Source organism: Mobula birostris, chromosome 15 (genome assembly GCF_030028105.1).
Source record: "Mobula birostris isolate sMobBir1 chromosome 15, sMobBir1.hap1, whole genome shotgun sequence".
NCBI lineage: Eukaryota > Metazoa > Chordata > Chondrichthyes > Myliobatiformes > Myliobatidae > Mobula > Mobula birostris.
The window spans coordinates 67199780-67222920 of NC_092384.1; the positions used below are offsets into that span (position 1 = coordinate 67199780).

The 23141-nt window shown below is 37.5% G+C and overlaps 1 protein-coding gene across 5 annotated transcripts in view; it reads left to right on the forward strand.

Moving 5' to 3' along the window:
* wwox (WW domain containing oxidoreductase) overlaps window positions 1-23141 on the forward strand; it is a 1166408-nt gene that overhangs the window by 110214 nt on the left and 1033053 nt on the right. For all 5 annotated transcript variants that reach the window (XM_072279200.1, XM_072279197.1, XM_072279198.1 and 2 more), the window contains exon 5: window positions 7193-7299. In XM_072279200.1, coding sequence (XP_072135301.1) covers window positions 7193-7299 — 107 coding nt within the window. The remainder of the gene's footprint in view (window positions 1-7192; window positions 7300-23141) is intronic.

Below are 23141 nucleotides of genomic sequence, written 5' to 3' on the forward strand. Positions count from 1 at the left end.
TGGTGTAGGATTTGTTAATAGTGGTTGAATTTGAATTAATTAGTTGAAACTAATTAAAATTATCCACATTTAGATGATCAGAATATAGTAAATACTTATTTGTTTTATTTATTTTTAATATAAATTTAAGTAAAATTACTTAACTTAAAAGCTGGAAAATGCATTTGCTATATGACAAATCATTGTCTTTGCTCAATTATGTGAAGTCACAAAACTTATTTCATAATTTTTAAAAATATTGCATGTTATTTTTAAAAGTTAATGTTTAATGTCGTGCAGTTCTTTTTTTGCAAACTGGTTGTGGATACACTTGGGATATGTGGTAGTTTTTTTTTGGCGCCTTAGAAAATACATTTTGGATAGTGTGGTATGACCTCTAATGGTTTGATTTAACCATGAGCAAATTCATATTTATGGAATATGAGCATCCATATTGTTATTTATTCTTCAAAAGGTGGTGGGTTTGAAGTGCTGCAGTCATTCCATTCACTCATGATGATTTTTCAGGATGGGATGGGATGTGACCTGGAGCAACTTGTAGTGGTATTGCTTCCCACATGCTTAGAAATGGGCAAGGAGAAATAAGTCATAAATCAAAAAGGACATATAGCTGTTAGGCTCATGAACTTGGTTTCATTATAAAAGGTTTATTTTCCAAGACACAGCTATCTAACTTGTATTTTATGTTTATCTGTTTGATTTTTTTTGGTTTTTAAATGTATGTTGTAGAGCTGTACAGTTTAGAAACAAGCTCTTTGACTCAAGTTGCCTACCTGAGCTAGTCCCATTCACCTGCATTTGACCTATATCCCCCTAAACTGTTCTTATCCAAGTACCTGTCCAAAAGTCTTTTAAATCTTGTAATTATACTCTTGCCTCCACCACTTCCTCTGGCTCATTCCACTTATCCATCACCTTCTTTGTGAAAAATGGAGCAAATAATATATAATGTGTTATGATAAATAAAAGAAATTTGGAAGTCACTATGAGTGTAAGTCTTTGTTGAGGGGGATGGGTATTGTCAGACTTTGATCTATAATCACCAACGTTCAAACTGCCTCAGAAACATTTCACAATAGGGTTGTTTTCTGAAGTTGTACACAAGAATTAAATGTGGAGCCTTTTACTGTAATTTAGTAGAAAAAAATAGTGCAAGTATAAAGTTTTATTGGAAGCTACCCATCTCTCCATCCAACCACCCTTCGAACTGTGTCACCCAGCAAACCACTGATTTAACCCTGGCCTAGTCTCAGGACAACTTACAATGACCAATTAACCTACTAATCATTATGTCTTTGGACTGTGGGAGGAAATCAAAGCATTTGGAGGAAACTTACATGCAGACACAAAGGAACATAGAAACTTGCTTCTAGAGGACGCAGAAATTGAACTCCAATGCCATGATCTGTAATAGTGTCATGTTAATTGCTACACTACTTTGAGGCCCATATTGTTTGAGTGTTTTCCCGAGTTGTGGTCAGAAGCTTTATCAAAAGTTTTACGAGTTTATTCTGTACCCTCTTCAAAGTTCAACGTAAATTTACTATCAGAATACATAGACAAGGGGTGATTGTTAAGTTTGTGGCCTAAGGTAGAAGGAGTCAGTTTTAGAAAACCTAGCACATTTATTTTTCAACATGATCCCCTCTTACATTTACACACTTAGTCCAGCGGTCGTGGAGCATACGGATCCCTTCTTTGTAGAAGATGGCGCCTTGGACCTCCAGAAAGTGGTCCACCGCAGGAGTGATTGATAAGTTTGTGGCCTAAGGTAGAAGGAGATGAGTTATTAACTTCAAACTTTCTGTATAATCACTCAGAGTTGAACTGCATGTGCGTGTTACGAGAGCTATTTAACTCATCTCCTTCTACCGCAGGCCATGAACTTATCAATCACCCCTGCTGTGGACCACTTTCTGGAGGTCTAAGATGCCAACTTCTGCAAAGAAGGGATCCGTATGCTCCACGACTGCTGGACTAAGTCTGTAAACGTAGGAGGGGATTATGCTGAAAAATAAATGTACTAGGTTTTCTAAAATTTGTCTACTTCTACCCTAGGCTACGAACTTATCAATCACCCTTCATGTCACCATATGTAACCCTGAAATTATTTTCTTGCTGGCATACTCAATAAATCCAGTAATCATAATAGAATCATTGAAAGACCACAGCAACAGAGCTAACAACCAGTGTGCAAAATACAACTGCGTATTGCCAGAAGAAAAAAAAGAAATAACAATAATAAATAAGTAAGCTATAAATATTGAGAACATGAGATGAAGTCTCCTTGAAAGTGAATCCATAGGTTGTGGGAACAGTTCAGTAATGGAGCAAGTGAAGTTAATCCCTTCTGGTGTAGGTCGCCCTTAGAAAGTTGCTGTGGTTCACCGTCGTCATCTTGCATCTTGAAATAATCACAGCCAGATCTAAAAAGTAATGTGAATTTAACCAGATTATGTGTGGCCAAATATTTTGGGTTTTACTTAATCTACTAACTTTATATTCCATGAAAAATTCCAGTACTGTGAAACTCTTTGTAAGGGCTAATCTACTCTGAAAATTTATTTATTCCTTAAATAGATTGGAGACCTGAAAAATTATGGTTTCAACTCTGCACAACAGTGTAGCAATCTGCCGGCTGATGGATTTTCTGGATATTAGATATTCATCCTATTAATTCACAAATGCAACTTATTACTTTGTTTAGATGTTACGCAGCAATCTTTAATACATTTTCTTGTGAACTAGGCGGTTTAAAAAGAGAGTGTGAAATAGGGATTTGGAGAATTTGAAAGCAGCACAGGAAACAGGGCCTCAGTGAGTTTAAAAAGAGCAGGAAATTGAGACTTTATAACTTTAAAGGGAGTGTAGGAACTAGGCGGAGAGACTGTGTTGGATGGTTACCATCTGGAGTTTATTTTTTACTTACTCAATTTTGGTGAGCTGGGCATTGAAAACAGTCCAAAATTTATTAGCCTTGAGATAGTGGTGGTGAGTTATTGTCTTGAAGTGCTGCAGTCCTTCTGACAAAGGCGCTTCTACCGAGCTTTTGAAGAGTGAATTCCAGGATTTGGACAAAGTGAAGATGAGAAAACAATTGTGTATTTCGAAGTCAGGATGATTTTCAGTTTGGAGGGAGACTTGCAGGTGTTGTTTTCACATGCCTGCCGCTCTTGTCGTCTTTTGCTAGCAATGACCTGGAATCATCATTGACTACAGACATCCCACCTCTCCCGGAACTTCTGGGAGTCTTCGGCATATTAATAGTGGCTCCCTGATGCCCGCAAATTATATACAATATCACGGAAATCAATTTTTTTGAGAGCAAGCGAGAGAGAGAAAAAAGCAAGAGAGCGCGCGTGTGCGTGAGAGCGAAAGCAAGCGAGAGCGTGCGAGCGAGAGAGAAAGCAAGTGAGAGCGCGCGAGCGAGAGAGAAAGCAAGTGAGAGCGCGCGAGCGAGAGAGAAAGCAAGTGAGAGCGCGCGAGCGACCACGAGAGAGAGAGAGAGAGAGAGAGAGAGAGAGCGCGTGCACACGCTCCATGGCGGAGTGTTCCAAAAAAAAAATAAAACCTACATCATCCCAGACTACACTAAAGTGTACCCCTGCCTAATAGGGGTCAAAATAATGACAGTGTTGCTCGCTGCACTGTTTGCAACAGTGGCTTTTCTATTGCCCATGGTGAGTTAAGACTGTAAAAGACATGTTGAGGTGAGTTTAACAGGTGTCATTCGTTCATTAGCATAGCTAACGTTATTTAAACTAGCTGGCCAGCTGCTAAGGAGCTACTCTATTGCAGACATCCCACCTCTCCCGGAAGTCTCCCGCAAATTGATGGTGCTATCTCCCTGAAATGAGCTTTTGCAGGGTGGGATGTCTGTGACTATCAATTCACTGAGCCAATCACAAAATACGATGGCTACAGAACAGCTTAGAGACCAAGTGTCCTGCAGTAAAACAATAAGAAACTAATTTACCGTGGGCTAGGGAATATAAGGTAGGAAGGTGCTTTCAGACTACCTTGGCTAAGAACTTTTCTTGCATTATTAGTTGATACGCATTTCAGCCTCTGAAAAGGGGAATTAATTTTATTGTTCCTTTCCAGTCCTGATGAAGTGTCTCAGCTCAAAACATTGATTGTTTATTCCTCTCCATAAATGCTACTTGACCTGCTGAGCTCATCCAGCATTTTGAGTGTTTTGTTCTGAGTTTCCAGCATCTGTAGAATCTCTTGTGTTTATGCTATTAATTTTATGGTTCATGGGTGTGGCATCACTCAAACCAATTACTTTGTTCCTTGTGATGTCAAGCTCCACTAAAAGTTCAAAGTTCAAAGGACATTTATTATCAATGTATACTATATACAACCTTGCAGGTAGCCACACAAACAAAGAAACCCAATAGAACCCATTAAAAAAGACCATCAAACACCAAAAATACCCAAACAAACAACAAAACAAAAAGCAATACTCATCCAGGCAAGTTGAAAGTATGTATCTAACTTGTGCCTTGCAGATGGTGGGAGAGATTTGATGTGCCAGGAGGTGATTCATTCACGGCAGGATACTTGGTCTCTAGCGTGTTCTTGTAGCCGCAGTATTTTGTGATTGACCCAGTGAATATATGGTCAGTTATAACTCCAGGTTGTTGATGCCGCTGCCCTTTAATGCAATTGGATCTCAAAGGTCAGTGGTTAGACTTTGTTATTGGAGATGGTCATTGCCTGGTCCATTGAGTCTAATTTGCATTAGGAGTTTATATTTCTGTGTCAAAGCTTAGAAGTTTGGTTGTTTATACTGTATTTGAATATCTTACAAAAGATTAAATCTCATTCTTTAATGTTCTTGTAAAGCTATGAAATCACGTGTCAGTTCTCAATTTGTGTTGGTGATTTTGAGGGGATAAAATTAATTTAAATGTTGTGCAGAATTTTTCTTAATTTACATAATTACCCTTTGATTTCTCTTACCAAACCAAAACATTTATTCAGTTATACTTAAAGTTGAAGTTTATAATTTTCTACCATCCATTCATTGGAAACTACTGGTGTAAATATGTTTAAGTTGCTGTATCCCTTTGTAAAATATTTACAAGTGCTCTGAATGCCTACTGTTAATTTAAGCATTTGACTTTATAATACTATTTCTTGTTTAATAGATTCCTCTGCTAAAGTATGAGGGAGGTATGAGATTGTTTTATTTGGTGAACAGTGACTATCTTCATACCATTGCTATATTGCATTTTAAATCAGTTTTTCCATAATCAGAGTAGATAGAGTAGCTTGTATGACCTTGTCATACCTTGATTGCATATGGTACTACTAACTCACATCATATATTGTCTTCGAATGTGAAATATTATACCTAAAGATAATCCATTGGTATGTATAAAGTGAATATATTTCAGCTCATATAAATTTTGTCTTGTTTTTGGAAGCAGCAGTTTATGCTCAGTTAAATGCTTTTAAAGAAACAATTGGTGTGAGATGCCCCAATTTTGTGTTCTTAGTTGCTCTTTGCATTGTATTGAATAGTGTTAATGAATATCTCTGAAGAAATTTGAAATTGCCTTGGCACTTTTTAAAATAATGTTTTCATTAGAGTTGGGGATGTATTTACAAAAGTCCATTACTCCCACTAAGTTATATTAAAAATGTTTTGAGTTAAGACATCCTTAAATTTTGCCACGGCTCCAAAGTTATCTTCCCATATTTCTGCTGGTTGTTAGTAGAATGTTCTTTGTATTTCTGTTTTACAGCTATTGAAAGTGTGTTCCTAAGGAACATTTCTTGATTGAAAGATTCATGAGTGTTTATTAGTCAGGATTTAGCAAGTTATTACAATTTGATGATATGTTACCAACTGGGTGGGATTTTTACTGGAAATCTTATGCACAATTAAGAATTGTAAATATAAAGTGAAAATGAGTGGATTTATCTATTTTTGCAAGTGTAAAATGCAAGATTGCTGCAGCCAAATGAGGTCTTCTTTCTTTTTGAAGACCTTGAAAAGTAGGACAACTGGTTTGCACTTTTCAAAATGTTGTACATTTGTCCAGACCTGAACAATAAATGACATTTGATACCAAGTGAAGACCTGAAATTGTGGCTAGTATGTCGTGTCCCATAGGGTGCTGTGGTTGTGAATGCCTTGAACTGCAGTTATTGGAAGCTGTGCATTAAAACTTAAAAGGTAATCTGAAAATGCCAGGCATCCTAAAAACCATTGTTGGCACATTAAATGGAAAATTCCATCAAATCTCCTGTAAGGTTGTTCTGGATTCAGGCCATAAGTTGATTTGACTATAGTTATTTTCTTATCTTGGATAGATTTTAAGATGCATATTTTTGTGATCCTTTGTCACGTAAATTAGATTAATCCAAACTCCAAATACACGTAATATATACAGGGGTAACTGAGGAATTTTGGAATGATTCCAAGGCACTGAAAAACATTTTCCCCAATTGTAATTGGAAAGAGGAGAGGTGTGTTGAAGATTGAAAATAGGCTGTCACTTTTAAATGTTTAGAAAAATGCATTAAACTGTAGCAAATGAATACTTTAAGAATGCTGATCAGATTTTGGCAGAAGTTTCCTCTCAATTGCTTTAAAAATGCCTGCAAGAAGATATTTGGAAAGGTTGTATAGCTGGCAGTTACTGGTATAGAAGTAAATATCTCTGAACCACATATCATTTATTATGTAGTTCATAATAACTTTTAAGTGAATTTTTATGTCTCAAATACCTTTGGGTATTTTCTTTTGCAAATGGAACCAATGCTGGCAACATCAATGAAAGACAGATCTTAAATTCAAAATAAACAACAAAATTTGTGAGATGTTTTAAACTTGCACAATCAGAATAATGTATTTGAATGTTGTAATTGTGCTCTTTAGTTTTTCAATTGTTGACCAAGCCCTGCTTTGTTTCCAAGAAAATAGTTCAGTTAGATTATATAAGATTTTTACAATTAGACACTATTTTTGGAGAAAATGACCTGATAGATTGGTCGCTGAATTTAGTTACAGTCCAAGGCCTTTGTGTAAATTGGCCTTTTGAGATTGTGTATTCACATGGAGAGCATAATGAAAATGTTGCTTTTTCCAATAGTGATGTCTAAGACTACAGAAAATGCAGTTTTTCTTGTTTCAAAGCAACCGTGAATTATTACAAAGTTTTTTTTTTCTTGATAGGTTTTGAATCTGCACGCTCCTTAGCTTTGCATGGAGCACATGTTATCCTGGCCTGCAGAAATCAAGCACGGGCCACTGAGGCTATACAAAAGATACTGGAAGAATGGGTGAGTGCTCCCATGATATGTGCAAGATTTCACTGAAATATCTCAATGCTTATCGAACTGCAACAAGATTTGAAGGTTTCCCTCATGAGAAATATGAAGGTAACAGGAGGGTTAGATTGATAACAACACAATTTTGATTCTTTGGAAGCTTCATGACTATATTATTTCTTGATACAAGAAGTAAGCTACATTCACTGAGTGCACTTGTTGCATGTGTAGTTAGCATGTTTGACCAATTTTGTGGCCTCTGTTCCTTGCATGCAAAGCTCTTTGCTGGTAGAGTGAAATTACCATTTTTAGCCAAGAATTTAAAATTTCAACAATGGAGATTAGTCTATGTACATGATATTCTTTGAATGGTAAATGCATGAATTGAAAATCAGGAGAAAAATAATTCTATGCTTCATATTGCTATTACTTGGTGAGTTAGATCCAAGATGGTTTCTTTTGTTTTGGAAACAACGTGCTGGAAAATCTTGAAATGGGCAGCATCTGTAGAGAAAGAAACAAAGGTTAAGATTTTAGGTTGATGACTTCTTATCTGAACACTGCCAATGCTACCTGAAACAAACCAGTTTGTTTTATTTTCCAGCATTCTCAGTACTTTGCTTTTGCTTGTTTATTTGTCTGTTTATTTGGCTAAGCAGTTGAGACGCACACTAAATGAGCTTAACTGCACATTGCATTTTGACTGCTTGTTTGACATATTGAGAGTTTGGCAAGACATGAATAATGTGTAGGGACTTACTGATCCCACATATTGTTAGTTTGGTCAAAATTGCATGCTGAGTTGACATTTTTTCTGATGAATGACATCAGGTAATAGACAAATGGAGGAGGAATAGTTGAAAATGTGCTGGTGTTGCTCCTTTAAGAGCTTTACATAGATTACACACATCACAGAATGCTGCGGCATGTGTCACAGCAGCAGCATTACAGTACCCCTGAGCTAGTCAGTTATAGGTAGTTACTAAATAATACATTCTCAACTAATTGGCACAACAAATGTAAACTCCAAAATCATATTGTTATTATACAATGGAGTGCTTTTGTCTGTTGCAATTTGCCAAATTGAAGACTGACGGCATGTGGAAGGGAGACAGTAATGGGACAATACTCTAATATGACTTACATTTCTGCAGGGCTGAGATTTCCTCGGGGGAAATTTGTAAGATACTGTTGCAATAAAAATAAAAACCACCGTGCAGCCACTTTTCTTTGCAATGCCCATTACTACAGTTTTGTAAACATTTTTATTAGATTGCCAATTTAAAGCAAGCACTATTGCATCTCAGGGAAATGTGACTACTGTGCAGCTGGTTCTTTTGAGCTCCTGGGATCTGTGCACCAAAAGGCACTCTGACATATTCTGCTATCACTCACCTTGCTGCTGCAATACTGTCAGTAGTTTGCTTTTGGTTGGAAAGTGTGTGTGGGAAATTATCATGAAAGAAATTATAATAAGTTGAGTTCACTGTGAAGTACTGAATATATTTGAATAGTAACTCAACTACTTGTTTCTGAATTATTAACTAAACTGAACAACTTCAAAATGTGTTATAAAATAAAGATTACTTTCTTCCACCTCCTCATCTCTTGCAATGGTTGACTGGTTGCTTATTTAAAAATGCTTTTCTTCCTATTGGAGTTAAGCACAGGGACTTAATCTGTATGGAATTCTGTTTAGACTTGTGCTTTGACACAGGCTACTGGGGTTAATCCACCTATTACGACATTGAGACTTCATTTAGAAATGAATTTTATTTTTCTTCCTTACTTTCCTGAGCCACTTGCCACCTGCTGTCAGGTCTATGTGTAGGGATATGACCTCTGCACTTTATTTTTACTTCTTGAGCTAGGTGAGAGTGTTAGTAATTCTGCATCTCGTTTCTACATTCCCAATCTGCACCTACCCCTTGCCCTCACCAGTGTGATTTTGATTAGAAGCTCTGAAGTAAAGGAAGGATATTGAATGTGGTTTCCAAGCACTTACACTTCCTTTTCAGTTAGAATTTTCCTTTTTTAAAATGAAATTGCATTTCAACATATCAATTTCTGGGATTAAAGTTAGGATATGCATCATTGTTTTCTGCTGATGCAGGTTGTTAACCCGAAATACCAATAATTCCTTTCCTCATACAGATGCTGCTTGACAAGTTGTACTTCTCCAGTAGATTGTCTTTTTTGCTCCAGATTCCAGCATCTGCAGTCTCTTGCCTCCATGATTTTCCTGCTTTTTTTGACATTTTTTTTCCAAGTTATTAGCATTTCAACCAAAGCAGATTTTGTTACTTAGCAGTATTATGGGGCCATTTATAAATCAATTAGCATTGCACGAGTAGAATTTAGTTATAATTACAAATGTTTTTGAAGCAGAATTGACATGTTAACAGTTATTCATTTACTTATGAAGCCATAGGTGTACTGTGTCATATGATGATGATACATAACAACTAAGGGAAATGAGTTTCATAATACAGGTGTCCCCCGCTTTTCGAACATTCGCTTTACGAAACCTCACTGTTACGAAAGACCAACATTAGTACCCTGTTTTCGCTTTCAGAAGGTGTTCTCACTGTTACGAAGAAAGGCAGCGCGTGATAAAAGGCAGCACATGCCCTGAGCAGCCAAGCTCCTCCCCAGGAACTGCATTCTAGCCGGCATTGCTTAAACATGTGCCTGTGAGCAGCCGTTAGCAAGATGAGTTCGAAGGTATTGGAAAATCCTAAAAGAGCTTGTAAGGGTGTTACACTTAGTGTAGAACTAGACATAATTAAGCGTTTCGATCATGGTGAACGAAGCAAGGAAAAAGTGAGTTTGGCTTGTGGAAGCTGGCGAAGATGATGTTGAAGAGGTTTTGGCATCCCATGACCAAGAACTGATAGATGAAGAGCTGATGCAATTGGAAGAGGAAAGGATAACAATCGAAGCCGAATGCAGTGGCGAACAACGTGAAGCAACTGTGTGAAATTTTCGCTGCAGTGATAAAATACGACTTTAATTTTGAAAGGGTACGTAGGTTTAGGGGATATTTACAGGTTGGTCTGAGTCCTTACAAACATCTGTATGATAGAAAAATGCGCGAGGCTCAGCAGTCAAGCAAGCCTTCCACATCAGCCACAGCAGACAACGAACCTCGATCTTCGACATCGAGGTGGGCAGTCATAGGAGAAGGTGAGCTGCCTGCCCTGATTGACGATGAGATGACGCCCCCGTGTCCCACCATCCCAACCCCCGGGCCCCGGACAGATACTGTACCGATTCGCGGAGAATGCAACGGTAGCCAGGAGGCACACGGCACATCTTTAAGAGAAAAGCCGAAATAATCAAGCTAATTAATTAGGTACCGCCGACACGTAATTGTCGGTCCAGATCAGTGCCGATTTCCGATTGCATCACCTCTGATCTGGGCCGACAATTATGTGTCGGTGGCACCTAATTAATTAGCATGTTTATTTCAGCTTTTTTCTTAAAGATGTTGCTGTGTGCCTCCTGGCTACTGCTGCGTTCTTCGCGGCAATGTATCGGGTCGGCGGCCCGGAGGGTGGGGGCCACTGCACCACCCAACTTGCGACGACTCAGCCTAACACACCACCATCAGTGTGCTCGGCAAGCTGTCTTCCTGATTCCGGTAAGTGATACTACACTGTACATACACTATTTCTGCTTTATATAGGCTGTGTATTTTTACGTGTTATTTGGTAGATTTGGCAGCCTTATAGCTTAAAGGTTACTGGAGAGCGCATTTATGCCAACAGCGCTTGCGTGAGATTTTCTGCCGAGAGCACTTGCATGAGATTTTCGCTACGGACATCTGTGCAGGCAATCGTTGTAGAGAAGTATTTCTACTTTATATAGTCTGTGTATTTATCATATCATTCCTGCTTTTACTATATGTTACTGTTATTTTAGGTTTTATGTGTTATTTGTCATGATTTGGTAGGTTATTTTTAGGTCTGCAAGCACTCACAAAATTTTCCCATATAAGTAAATGGTAATTGCTTCTTCGCTTTACGACATTTCGGCTTACGAACAGTTTCATAGGAATGCTCTACCTTCGGATGGCGGGGGAAACCTGTACGTTTTACTTGTTTTAAATGCAAGTGAAATGAAATTTGGTTTTGTCGTGGTGTGCCAAAGAAAAAGTGGGGTGGGGATAGGTTTTAACTTCAGTTTTAGTAAATGGCTTCTCTGGCTTACAGTTTTAAGTTGACAAATAACTATTTTGGGAATAATCTGTTAAAATGTTGCAGCTGTGCCTCCCACTGACAAATTTATTGTACTATAGTAGATGTGATATACTGTGTTTATGCAGTCTAAACATTTGTAATAGGCTTCTGCCTTTAGAACATTTTTATTAAAAATAAAGTAGATTAGGAGAATCAGTTTGTATTCGCCAATTTCATTGCAGAACCAATTATAGCACTCTGAGTTTCTTCATGGGAATCTCTGTTAATTTTTTAGTTTCTATTTTGTATGGTTTCAAAAGACCAAGATCTGAGTTTAAAGCACAGGTTTTTTCTGGATGATTAGTTTCAACAAACTGAGAAGATGTCAAATATATATAATTGGTCAAACGTCATTGCAATAGGAAAGTTTTGTGCAAAAATGATAGCAATATCAGGTTACATTAATAAAATCCATTGTTTGAATAAATTGAGTTCCTCAACATTGGCAGTTCATTAATAATACTTTATCAAAATCCAATTTTCTGCCCTGTGGGTGGCTGTAAAATAGTCGACTTGGAAACCTAACCACTGGCTGGGACTTGTTTCCTGTACCATGTGATGGCAAATATTTAGGAATTAACCTTCAATAAAAGTCAGCTTTAACTTCAACAAGGAAACACCTATTTTAATTCTGAAATCTTTAGGTAAAATAATTATATTACTTGCACTTTCAGTCTAGTGAGCCTGTTCCTACAGTTAGTCAGATCATGACATCATGACTATTCTTTATCTTTATCTGAATGGTGGCCGATTGGGAAAAGAGGAGGTGCAACGAGACCTGGGTGTCATTATACACCAGTCATTGAAAGTGGGCATGCAGGTACAGCAGGCGGTGAAAAAGGCGAATGGTATGCTGGCATTCATAGCAAGAGGATTCGAGTATAGGAACAGGGAGGTACTACTGCAGTTGTACAAGGCCTTGGTGAGACCACAGCTGGAGTATTATGTACAGTTTTGGTCCCCTAATCTGAGGAAAGACATTCTTGCCATAGAAGGAGTACAAAGACGGTTCTCCAGGTTGATTCCTGGGATAGCAGGACTTTCATATGATGAAAGACTGGATCGACTAGGCTTATACTCGTTGGAATTTAGAATATTGAGGGGGGATCTTATTGAAATGTATAAAATCCTAAAGGGATTGGACAGGCTAGATGCAGGAAGATTGTTCCCGATGTTGGGGAAGTCCAGAACGAAGGGTCACAGTTTGAGGATAAAGGGGAAGCCTTTTAGGACCAAGATTAGGAAAAACTTCTTCACACAGAGAGTGGTGAATCTGTGGAATTCTCTGCCACAGGAAACAGTTGAGGCCAGTTCATTGGCTATATTTAAGAGTGAGTTAGATATGGCCCTTGTGGTTAAAGGGATCAGGGAGTATGGAGGGACGGCAGGTACAGGGTTCTGAGTTGGATGATCAGCCATGATCATACTGAATGGTGGTGCAGTCTCGAAGGGCTGAATGGCCTACTCCTGCACCTATTTTCTATGTTTCTATGTTTATCTCAATGCTAATCTTTGATACAAATTGTTGATAAGTTTTGTCATTGTTTCAGAATTGTTTAGCAATGACATCAATATTTTTTGTAATCCAGGACTCCATTAATATCCAAGAATGATAATCTGGGAGGGGTGTACTGGCAGAGGAAGTTCGTGACAATGATCCTGGTTATGACAGGGTTAACATGTGAGGGGAGTGGAGGGACATTCCTTTCAAGCAGAAATTGGGAAGAATGTTTTGGCCAGGAGCTGGTGTGTCTGTAGAGTTTATTGACGCTGGTGGCTGCGGAGGTCAGGTCTTTGTACGTATTTGGAATTTAGGTTGATGGCTTCTAATCAAGGTGTTGGGGTTTGTGCAGGGTGGATAAGGGAGTGGGGTTGAGAGGGATAATAAATCAGCCATGATCGAATGTCGAGCAGGCTCAGTGGGTCAAATCCCCAAATTCTGTCCCAATATCATATTATCATTTATAGTCATATGAGATATCCCACTGTTCTGCTTTCTGTTGCCAGAGGAAATTATTTTGCGGTAGATGCCCCATAAAATTGCCTTGCACTTCAAACACTCTCTTTAGAATTCCTCTTGACTTTTATAATCAAGGAAATTAATTCAAGTTTATGCAGCATTTATGTTTTCCCAAACTATACCATGTTTAAATTTAGAAAAAATCAGAAATGACATTTTTGATCCTTCGGTTAAATTTGAAGAGACTTGGAAACCATTTGTTCAACATTTTCATATGATGTAATTTGACCTTTCCGAATCCTTCTTATTAACTTAAAATATCTGAATAGAGGAGTGGAGTTGATGACATTACTGAACGTGTTCGATTTAAGATATTGGTCTAGCCTTGTTTCGTTCCGTTTGCTTTTTTTTTGGGTTTAGTATTTAGTTTCTTTTTTTTTTGTTTTTTTTTGGGGGGGGGTTTCTTTGTATTTTTTTTCTTTTTATTTCTTTTTTCTCTATGATTAATTATATTAAGAGTTTGGAAATGTATTATACCTGTATTATTTGAAATCTTTCTTGTACATGTTTATCAACAATAAGATTATTCCAATCTCTCTGTATCAATATTGTTATTCTGTTTATAATTTTGGAAAATTAATAAAAAGATTTAAAAAGAAAGAACATTTATGTTTTAACTCTCGTCTTCTTAATGTTTTGTCATATCAATATTGTTATTCTGTTTATAATTTTGGAAAATTAATAAAAAGATTTAAAAAGAAAGAACATTTATGTTTTAACTCTCATCTTCTTAATGTTTTGTCATATCAACAAAGCCAATCTTTTGATCTTGACTACAGTACACAAGGAGAGATAGATACTTTATTGATCCCAAAGGAAATTGCAGTGTCATAGTAACATTACAACCTGCTCATGCAGGAACAGAAGGTGTCTAGTGAAGGCTCCATTTGACTGAAACACAATTTCTTCTCCATCACATTTCATGCTCCCCAAGTTGGCCTGTATTTTATTTAAAATCTTACCATTAATTAAATAATTGGATTTGTTTCTCTGGATTCTATGTAACCTCACAAAGCTGACATTGAACTCCAGTTACCACAATTTTATTCAGCTGCTGCCCATATCACCTAACTTCGGCACCTATCTTTTCACCTTGCGGTACCTCCCTGTCAATTGCAGTGTAAAGACACAACAGTGTTCTTTCATTTGTTCTTGATATGTACAGTAAAAAGCTGAGGCCGCATCAACTGTCCCAAAGGAATACCACTTTTGTCTCACCAATTGCAGTACACTCCCTTTATCCTTATTCTCCTCAGTTTCTGTTTTCCTCATCTGAAGTTCTTGGGTGCTCCATTTTAACATCCTCCTCATTTTTTTTTAAGAGATTTTGGAGACTTGTTTCCCAAAAAATTGTTCAAGTAAAATCTTGTGTAATTTTGTATTTCTCAGATGTCCAAACTCTTGTATTGTTTTCTTGTACTGACAAAATGGTCGATAAAATTGTTATTTTCAAGTAAGTTACACTGTATCACTTTACATGCCTCAAGGGATATACCAACATATGCTAATCTTTGTATTCTGTGGTATAAAGAGTTGTGCACACCTTGTGCATTATCCACAAAGTGACTGAGCTGAATTTGTAAGTAATGGCTAAATACTATACTTGTTTATATACTGTGGAAAATGAAGACTTCATCAGAATCATTGACATTGTTGACTTGTGGAGTCATTGTTTGAATCATGTACTTGCTGAAAATGTTGGACAAAAGCCTCCTTATTATTGACTCAGAGCTAAATAATATTTAATCGTTAGATCTAGTTTTTAGAGATAGCCCAATGAGACTGCACTGCCCAATTATACCCATGTGACCACTTGGCGTCACAGTAGCATAGTGGTTAGCATGACGCTATTACAGTTTGGGCTTTCCAGAGTTGGAGTTCAATTCTGGTGCTGTCTGTAAGGAGTTTGTATGTTCTCCCCGTGAACCTTATGGAGAACGAGTGGGTGCTCTGGTTTCCTCCCACATTCCAAAGGCATAGCAGTTAGTAGGTTAATTGATCATTGTTAATTGTCTGATGGTTAGGCTGGTGTTAAATAGGTGGGTTGCTTGGTGGTGTGGCTCTTGGGCTGGAAGAGCCTGTAACGTGCTCTATCTGTAAATAAATTGACCTACTAAAGTGTACATTTTTGGAATGTGGAAAGAGCATGGAGCATCCAGAGGAAACCCACACAGTCACAGTGAGAACGTACAAACAGCTCCGCATTGGACCTGGTTCACTGGCGCTGTTTTAGAATTTTGCTATCGTGCTGCCTGTTATTATACTGTAATACACATCATTGTAGGTGGATTGTGCACGACAAGTCAGAATCAGGTTTAATATCACTGGCATATGTCATGAAATTCTGCACAAGTGAAATTTTCCTTGTAATTTTAGCAGCAATTGATAACCTATTTTTGATGTTATTTCTGTATAGCATCATTTTACAATTCTACAGTATAGTACGCAAGGTAAGTTTGTTAAATTTGCTGATGGCATGAAGATCGGTAAGAAATTAAGTTGTATAGAGCAGGGGTCCCCAACCTTTTTTGCACTGCGGACAGGTTTAATATTGACAATATTCTTGCGGACTGGCCGACCTGGGGGGGGGGGGGGGGGTAGGGTTGCCAGCGGACAAGAGTAGCAGTCAAATATGTTGTGTTTACCCCGAGAAAGACTACAATGAGCATGAAGCCTTGCACGGGCACCAGTGCGCATGCGTGTACGTGCTGATTTTTTTTCCTCTACAAATTGTTTTTGGCGAGTCTGTTCGGGGGGGTGTTAATCACGACTGGAATATAGGTGATAAGTGGCTAATACACTCAATTTCGTTTCTAAAAGGGATTACCTAACGAATTTACTATTAAACACACAGTGCATATTTTCCTCGCATGAATATAGTGATAAGTCAATCATCGGGGAGGACAAAGGAGCTTGTTGAAGTGTTTGACAAAGTGTTGAACGAACTTCCAGTAGAAGTGGTAGAGGCAGGTTCAATATTATCATTTAAAGAAAAATTGGATAGGTATATGGACAGGAAAGGAATGGAGGGTTATGGGCTGAGAGCAGGTTGGCGGGACTAGGTGGGAGTAGCGTTCGGCACGGACTAGAAGGGCAGTGATGGCCTTTTTCCATGCTGTAATTGTTACATGGTTATATAAGTCACTGATAAATCAATAGCATCATAACATTTTAAGTAACATTTGGATATTAAACACACAGTGCATATTTTCCTTGTATGAACATATAAAATCATTGCAACACACCAATATCGCTGAATCAGTGGGAGCCCTGGGCTTGTTTTCCTGCAACAACACGGTCCTATTGAGGGGTGATGGGAGACAGCAATACTTGAGGGGATTTCCTTATGTCCAGTCTATTCCGCAGTTTAGTTTTCGTTGCATTCATTGCAGAGATATGTTGGAAATGGAAGCAACGTTTTCAGTGCTTTCATGGCTATCTCAGGGTATTCAGCCTTGACTTTGATCCAGAATGCTGGCAGAGATGTTATGTCAAATGTACTTTTCAGCCCACCGTCATTTGCAAGCTCGAGGAGTTGATCTCCTTCCCGCGCTGACATGGATGACACGCGGGTAATGACTTCGCGTGCATTCAAGCTCAACAGTGGGCGTAACAGGGAATGAGGAAAGGTTTTCTCGCGGCCCGGTAGCACATGCTTTGCGGCCTGGTACCAGTCCATGGCCTGGTGGTTGGGGACCACTGGTATAGAGCGTATCTGAAGATGACAAAGAGGTACAGATAGATTAAAGACTGGTAGATGAAGTGCAAAGTGAAAAGTAAAAATCAAGAAATGTTATTTAAGTGTTGAGACATTGCAGAGCTCTGATGGAGAGGCATCTGGGTGTTGTAATGCATAATTTGCAAAAACACTACTATGTAGGAACTGCAAGTAATTGGGAAACTAACAGGATATTATCATTTATTCCTGGAAGAATTGAACTAAAGTGTGGAGGCTTCAGTTATATATAGAACGACTGAGAGCATATCGGAAGTACTATGGATAGTATTGGTCTCTTTTTTTAAATAATGAAACATTGAAGAAACCTTTGCTTGATTAATATTCAGAATGAGGGAGATGCTGTATGAGAAAAGATTATATAGGCTAGGCTTACATCCACTGGAATTTAGAAGAGTCTTTGGAATTCTCTTATTCAAAGGGTAGTGGACACAGGTTTAATGAGTCATATCACTAAGATGCTTCTAAGAATTTTGATGATGAGCTAAAAGTAAGATACAAACTGAAATAGGTAAAGAACAATGTGGTTTTGTGAAAGACAAAGGTACAAGAAACACGATATTGATGTTAAGAATATGATCAGAACGAGCTATTCAAGTACAAAAAGATTTGTTTGTTTTGTCAACTACGCAAAAGCATTTGATAAAGTGAAGCACAATAAGTTATTTGAAATATTACAGGAAACTCTAGGTCTAGATTCGAAAGACCTCCGCCTAATCAGAAATCTGTACTGGGAACAAACTGCCGCTGTAAGAATAGATGGAGAAATGAGTCAGATAATGAAAATCAAGAGAGGCGTTAGACAAAAAAAATAAGAGACATCTTGGGAACCAAAGTTGGTGGTGAAAACATCAATAATTTCAGGTATGCGGGATGACCCTGTGTTAATTGCAAGTATGGAGGAAGAACTACAAAGCTTAGTTGATATAGTTGTTGAAGAAAGTGCAGAAATGGGTCTATCAATCGCAAAAAGACAATGTATGGTGATATCCAAAAAGAAGGAGAATCCTATCTGCAGGCTGAAAATAAATGGGGAAGACCTAAAACAGGCACAGAACGTTTGCTACTTAGGAAGCTGGGTAACATCAGATGGCAGGTGCGACATGGACATCAAAAGAAGAATAGGGATGGCAAGAGACACCTTTACGAGAATGAAGAGTATACTGACCAACATGACAACCCGCCTCAGAGTACTCAGTTATGTTATGTGGATCAAGATGTTGGACAATATCTAGTAACATGAGGAAATGAATTGAAGCAGCAGAGATATAGTTTTTGAGGAGGATGCAAAGAATATCATGGACAAAACGAATATCTGATGAGGATGTCATGAACAGAGCAAACACAATAAGAGAAATAATGTATGAGATCATGAAAAGGCAGTGTAACTTCATTGGGCATGTCATTAGGAAAGAGGAGTTAGAATGCACGGTAATTATGGGAAAGATTGAAGGGAAGAAAACAAGAGGAAGCCAAAGACAAATGATGATGGAGACAGCAGCCAGAGAACTGGAAATGAATACCAATGAATTGATCCACTTGACCCGAAACAGGAGTATGTGGGGCATGGCAGTCAAAGCTCAATCTGGGCACGGCACCTGATGATGATGATGATGAATGGACACAGAAACCAAGGAATATTTTTAAAACTGAGAAATATGCTCATGCCTTGGGTTGTCATGGACCTTGAGTATTCAGCAGTGGATTAATTAACAGGACAAGTTCAGGAAGCTTTACTTTGGAAATTTTCTTTGATGCAAAGCTGTTGGATTTTTCAAAAACAAGTGAAAACCTACAGATGCTGGAAATCCGAGCAACACACACAAAATACGGGAGGAACTCAGCAGGCCAGACAGCATCTAGGAAAAGAGTACAGACCGAAGCGTCCACTGTACTCCTTTCTTAGATGTTGCCTGGCCTGCTGAGTTCCTCCAGCATTTTATGTGTGTTGTTAGTATTTTCTCCTGTTCGCAAAGTACAGATTAACAATCCAAGATCAAGATGATTAAACACTGGGAAAGTTAAGTAGATGCAGAAATTGGATACCAAAATTATTTAAACAAGCACAAAATAACAAAACCAGGATAGAAAATACATCTTTGTAAGTATAAATTAAATTTTAATGTGTAGGGTAGGGGCAAGAGTACAAGAAATGTAAATGAGTTACTACTTCACTCATAAGCATTGTTTGGGTCACAAATGGTGGAAAAATAGTTATTTTAATAGAATAATATTCTGAGTGCATTGATGGGGATGAGATTTCATCCCACAGCTTGACTGAAATAGAGATCTTAGATGTATTTACAAGTGACCGTTTATGATCCTGTGCCTACATGAAAGCATTTTGTCCACCTTTGGAAAGCTGTTGTATTGTGTTAGAAGAAACACAGAAAAAGGTTAACCATCTGATATCACCAACACAGGGTTTGAGTGGATGAGAGAGAATTTGAAAACTATTTACTGTAGACACTAAAATCTGAAACAATCGAAATCACTGAAAACACTCAACAGTTTAGAATTTATCCACAGAGAGAAGTAGAGAATATTTGGTCAATACTTTAGTTCAGATAATAGGTCATTAATCTTATCTCCCTCTGTCTCCAGATGCTGCCTGACATATTGAGTGTTTTCATTACTTTCTTTGTTTTACGATAGAAATTACATTTACTATCATGTTTCAGAAGATCAAGAGTGGACTTTAGTGAAAAAACTCAGGTTTAGGGTGGATAACTACAGGTTGTTTCATGAGAAATTGTTGAATGTGGCTGCAAAACATATTCTTAATCTAAGGGGGCAACTAAAGCTGATAATATCAATTTTTTTTTAAGGAGGAGCTAGGCAGACATTTGTTGAGAAAATTGACTACGGAAATCAGCAATGATTTGTCTTTTACTGAACTCTGGGGCAGAATAAATAGTGTAAGATAGCCCTTTCCAGTTTTATTTGTACCTCTATTTCATGAATGCTCTCTTGGGAGTTAGTCTAATTTTCAAGTGATTTCCATATCACAAGTGATTATATAGCATGTTTTGTGCATACTAAAAAAGATTGTTTTGTGATCTACTAATGTTCTCTTTTTCCAGACCTGGATAGTTGTGGTGTGGAATGCCATATGCTAACAAATTAGTACTATTATAAAAGAACTAAAATTCCTAGACTTGTGAGTAACTCACACAAAATGCATCTATGGAGAGGAATAAACAGCTGGCGTTTCAAGTCGAGACCCTTCATCAGTCCTCATGAAGTGTCTTGGCCCAAAACATGTGCTTTTTTATTCCTTTCCATCAATGCTGCCTGTCCTGCTGAAAGGTCTTGGCCTGAAATGTCAGCTCTTTATTCCTCTTCATAGGTGCTGCCAGACCTGCTGAGTTCCTCTAGCATTTTGTGTGTTACTCTGGATTTCCAATATCTGCAGATTTGTGGTCTTCCTGTTTCAAAATGAACACAGTCACTGCATTATTTTTGGTTGAAAATTGGTTTAAGAATAATACAGTACATCAAGCTTCCAATTGAGTTTAATCTGAATTAATACAAGTTTTTTTCTTTAAATACCAGTCATTTGGGATTTCATATTACTGGGTAAATGATGTATCATTTGCAACTTGGTATATAGAATTTTTTAAATGATTCTCTATTATAGCCGTGCTGTGCAGTATTGAGAGAGCTAATTAACTTTGATTACTGCACTAATATTATGGCACATTGACTATTGTGCAGATTTATGACCATGAGAAAGTAAACAAATGAAATGCAGGTGCTGGAGCAGAAAGAATAAGCTACTGTATTACAGAACTTTAATTACTAGGAATATGTAGTCAGGAGAGAATCACTTGATTAATTACAGGATGCAGAAGTTTACTGCAAAACCAAACCATTCCAGAGTAAGTGATCACACAACTCGACATGTGTAAAACTTAAAGAGAATAAAACCTCATATTGCACTATTTATTTTCATTTGTAAATATTTTGTATGCTTTAGCCATGTATTTTTCTTCAAGATGTTCCAGAAATTATGCTGTGTAGAAGTTTTCTCTAACAAATAGATCTTGATCTTGAACAAGAGAGAAGTAAGTGATGATATTGAAGAAGTTCACTGGTAAGTTTTCAGCTTTTCACCAATATTAGGCCCGCAGGGAAAGAAGAGAATCGAGAGGCTGATTGATTGACTGACTCACAAGTAGTACTCCCTAGACTGCAAATAGTACAAATGTGGTGTCAGATCCAATTTACAGAATGCTCAGGAGCTTCCTTGGCCTCCCTTGACACTTTTTAAACCTACTTGACCTCAATTTAATTGTTAGAGAGGTGGAATTCCTTTCCATCCACTCTAAATGTTTAACCTTGGAGCATGTAGAATGTACTAAGTATTCATGTCCAGACTTGTACCGACTTGAATTTGTTACTGGGCTGTTGAAGTTTGAGTCATTTGTGAATCAAGCTTTGTAAGCAGTCTTGTGCCTAACTGGAGCTGAAGGTTCAGCGGATATTTTTATTATAATTCGGAAGACTGCCATGTAAATGCATCCAAGGTGATGTGAGAATGCTTAATTGGCTCAGACAATTGTCATGGCACAAAGCTGAAGCAGCTTGCAGTAATGATGAAAGCTAATTTCCTTTATTTAGTTAGATTGTACAGTATAACTTTAAGTATTTAACTTTAATTGTAAGTATCACATTCGCTTTTTCTTTAACTTAATACATATACTTAGGGAGAAAAATAAAAAGATAGGAAGCATCATCATTTTTGAAAATTTTTGTATTAACAGAATCCAAAAAAAAATGAGGATGAGATGTGCCCTTAAGAATTATTTATACAAGCTTGCACAAAAAATTCCATTTGGAAAAAATAAGGTTATCTGAAATATGTTGCTGCATTAATGCCAGCCCCATATCCACTGAAGTGGCTGCTTCGAGTTACAGCTGGTGTTGGATTTTCCCTGCAGCATTAGCTCTGTTCTCTCTCACAGGTGCTGCCTGATCTACTGAACATTCCCAGCATTTTTTCTATTTACTCATATAAAAATTTACATTTACAAAAATAAACTAATAATAATAAAAGCAGATATTTTTAATCTCTGGTGCGTTAATTCTTTACCAGTTGTGAGTAATGGGATTGAGCATCTCTGTTCTTCTGATGGGATATCTGTTTGGCTTTTCTGAGTATTTCTGTCATTTCCTGCTTTCACTAAACAACAACATTGTCGATTATCAATGTCAGGCAGTTAATTGGCTGGTGATAATCCAATTAAATGCTTTTGATAGGAAATTACTAACTTTTCAAATCGTGTAAAGTTGATAATAAAAGTAGAAATATTTCCTTACATTAGGCAGAATATGTGGTAAAAACCAAATCACTCAAATGTTTTTGCAGGTTGGAAGGGGATTTATGGGCTGCTTTGTCCAAAATCGCAAACAAAAATTGCAGATATTTGTAAACATAGACCAGTCTATCGTGAAAACCAGGTGTCCAAACTTCCAGATATTTTGGAAAATCAGTCAACGTAATCAAAATCTCCTTCAACCCCCGGTCATTCACTTTTCTTCCCCTTTCCTTGGGCAGAAGATACAATAGCTTAAAAACAAGTACCATCAAGCTCAAGGATAGTTTCTATCCCGCTGTTAGAAGATTCTTGTATGATAATGATACTTTTTGTTTCTTATTCTGCCTTGTCATGGCCTTTGTACCTTATTTATGTGCACTGTACTTTCTAAGTAACTGTACCTCTATATTCTTCATTTTGTTGTGTTACCTTTTGTACACCCTCAATGTATATACGTTTGGCATGATCTGGCTGGATAGCATTCAAAACTAAGATTTTCACTGTAACTTGGTACATGTGACAATAATACACCAATT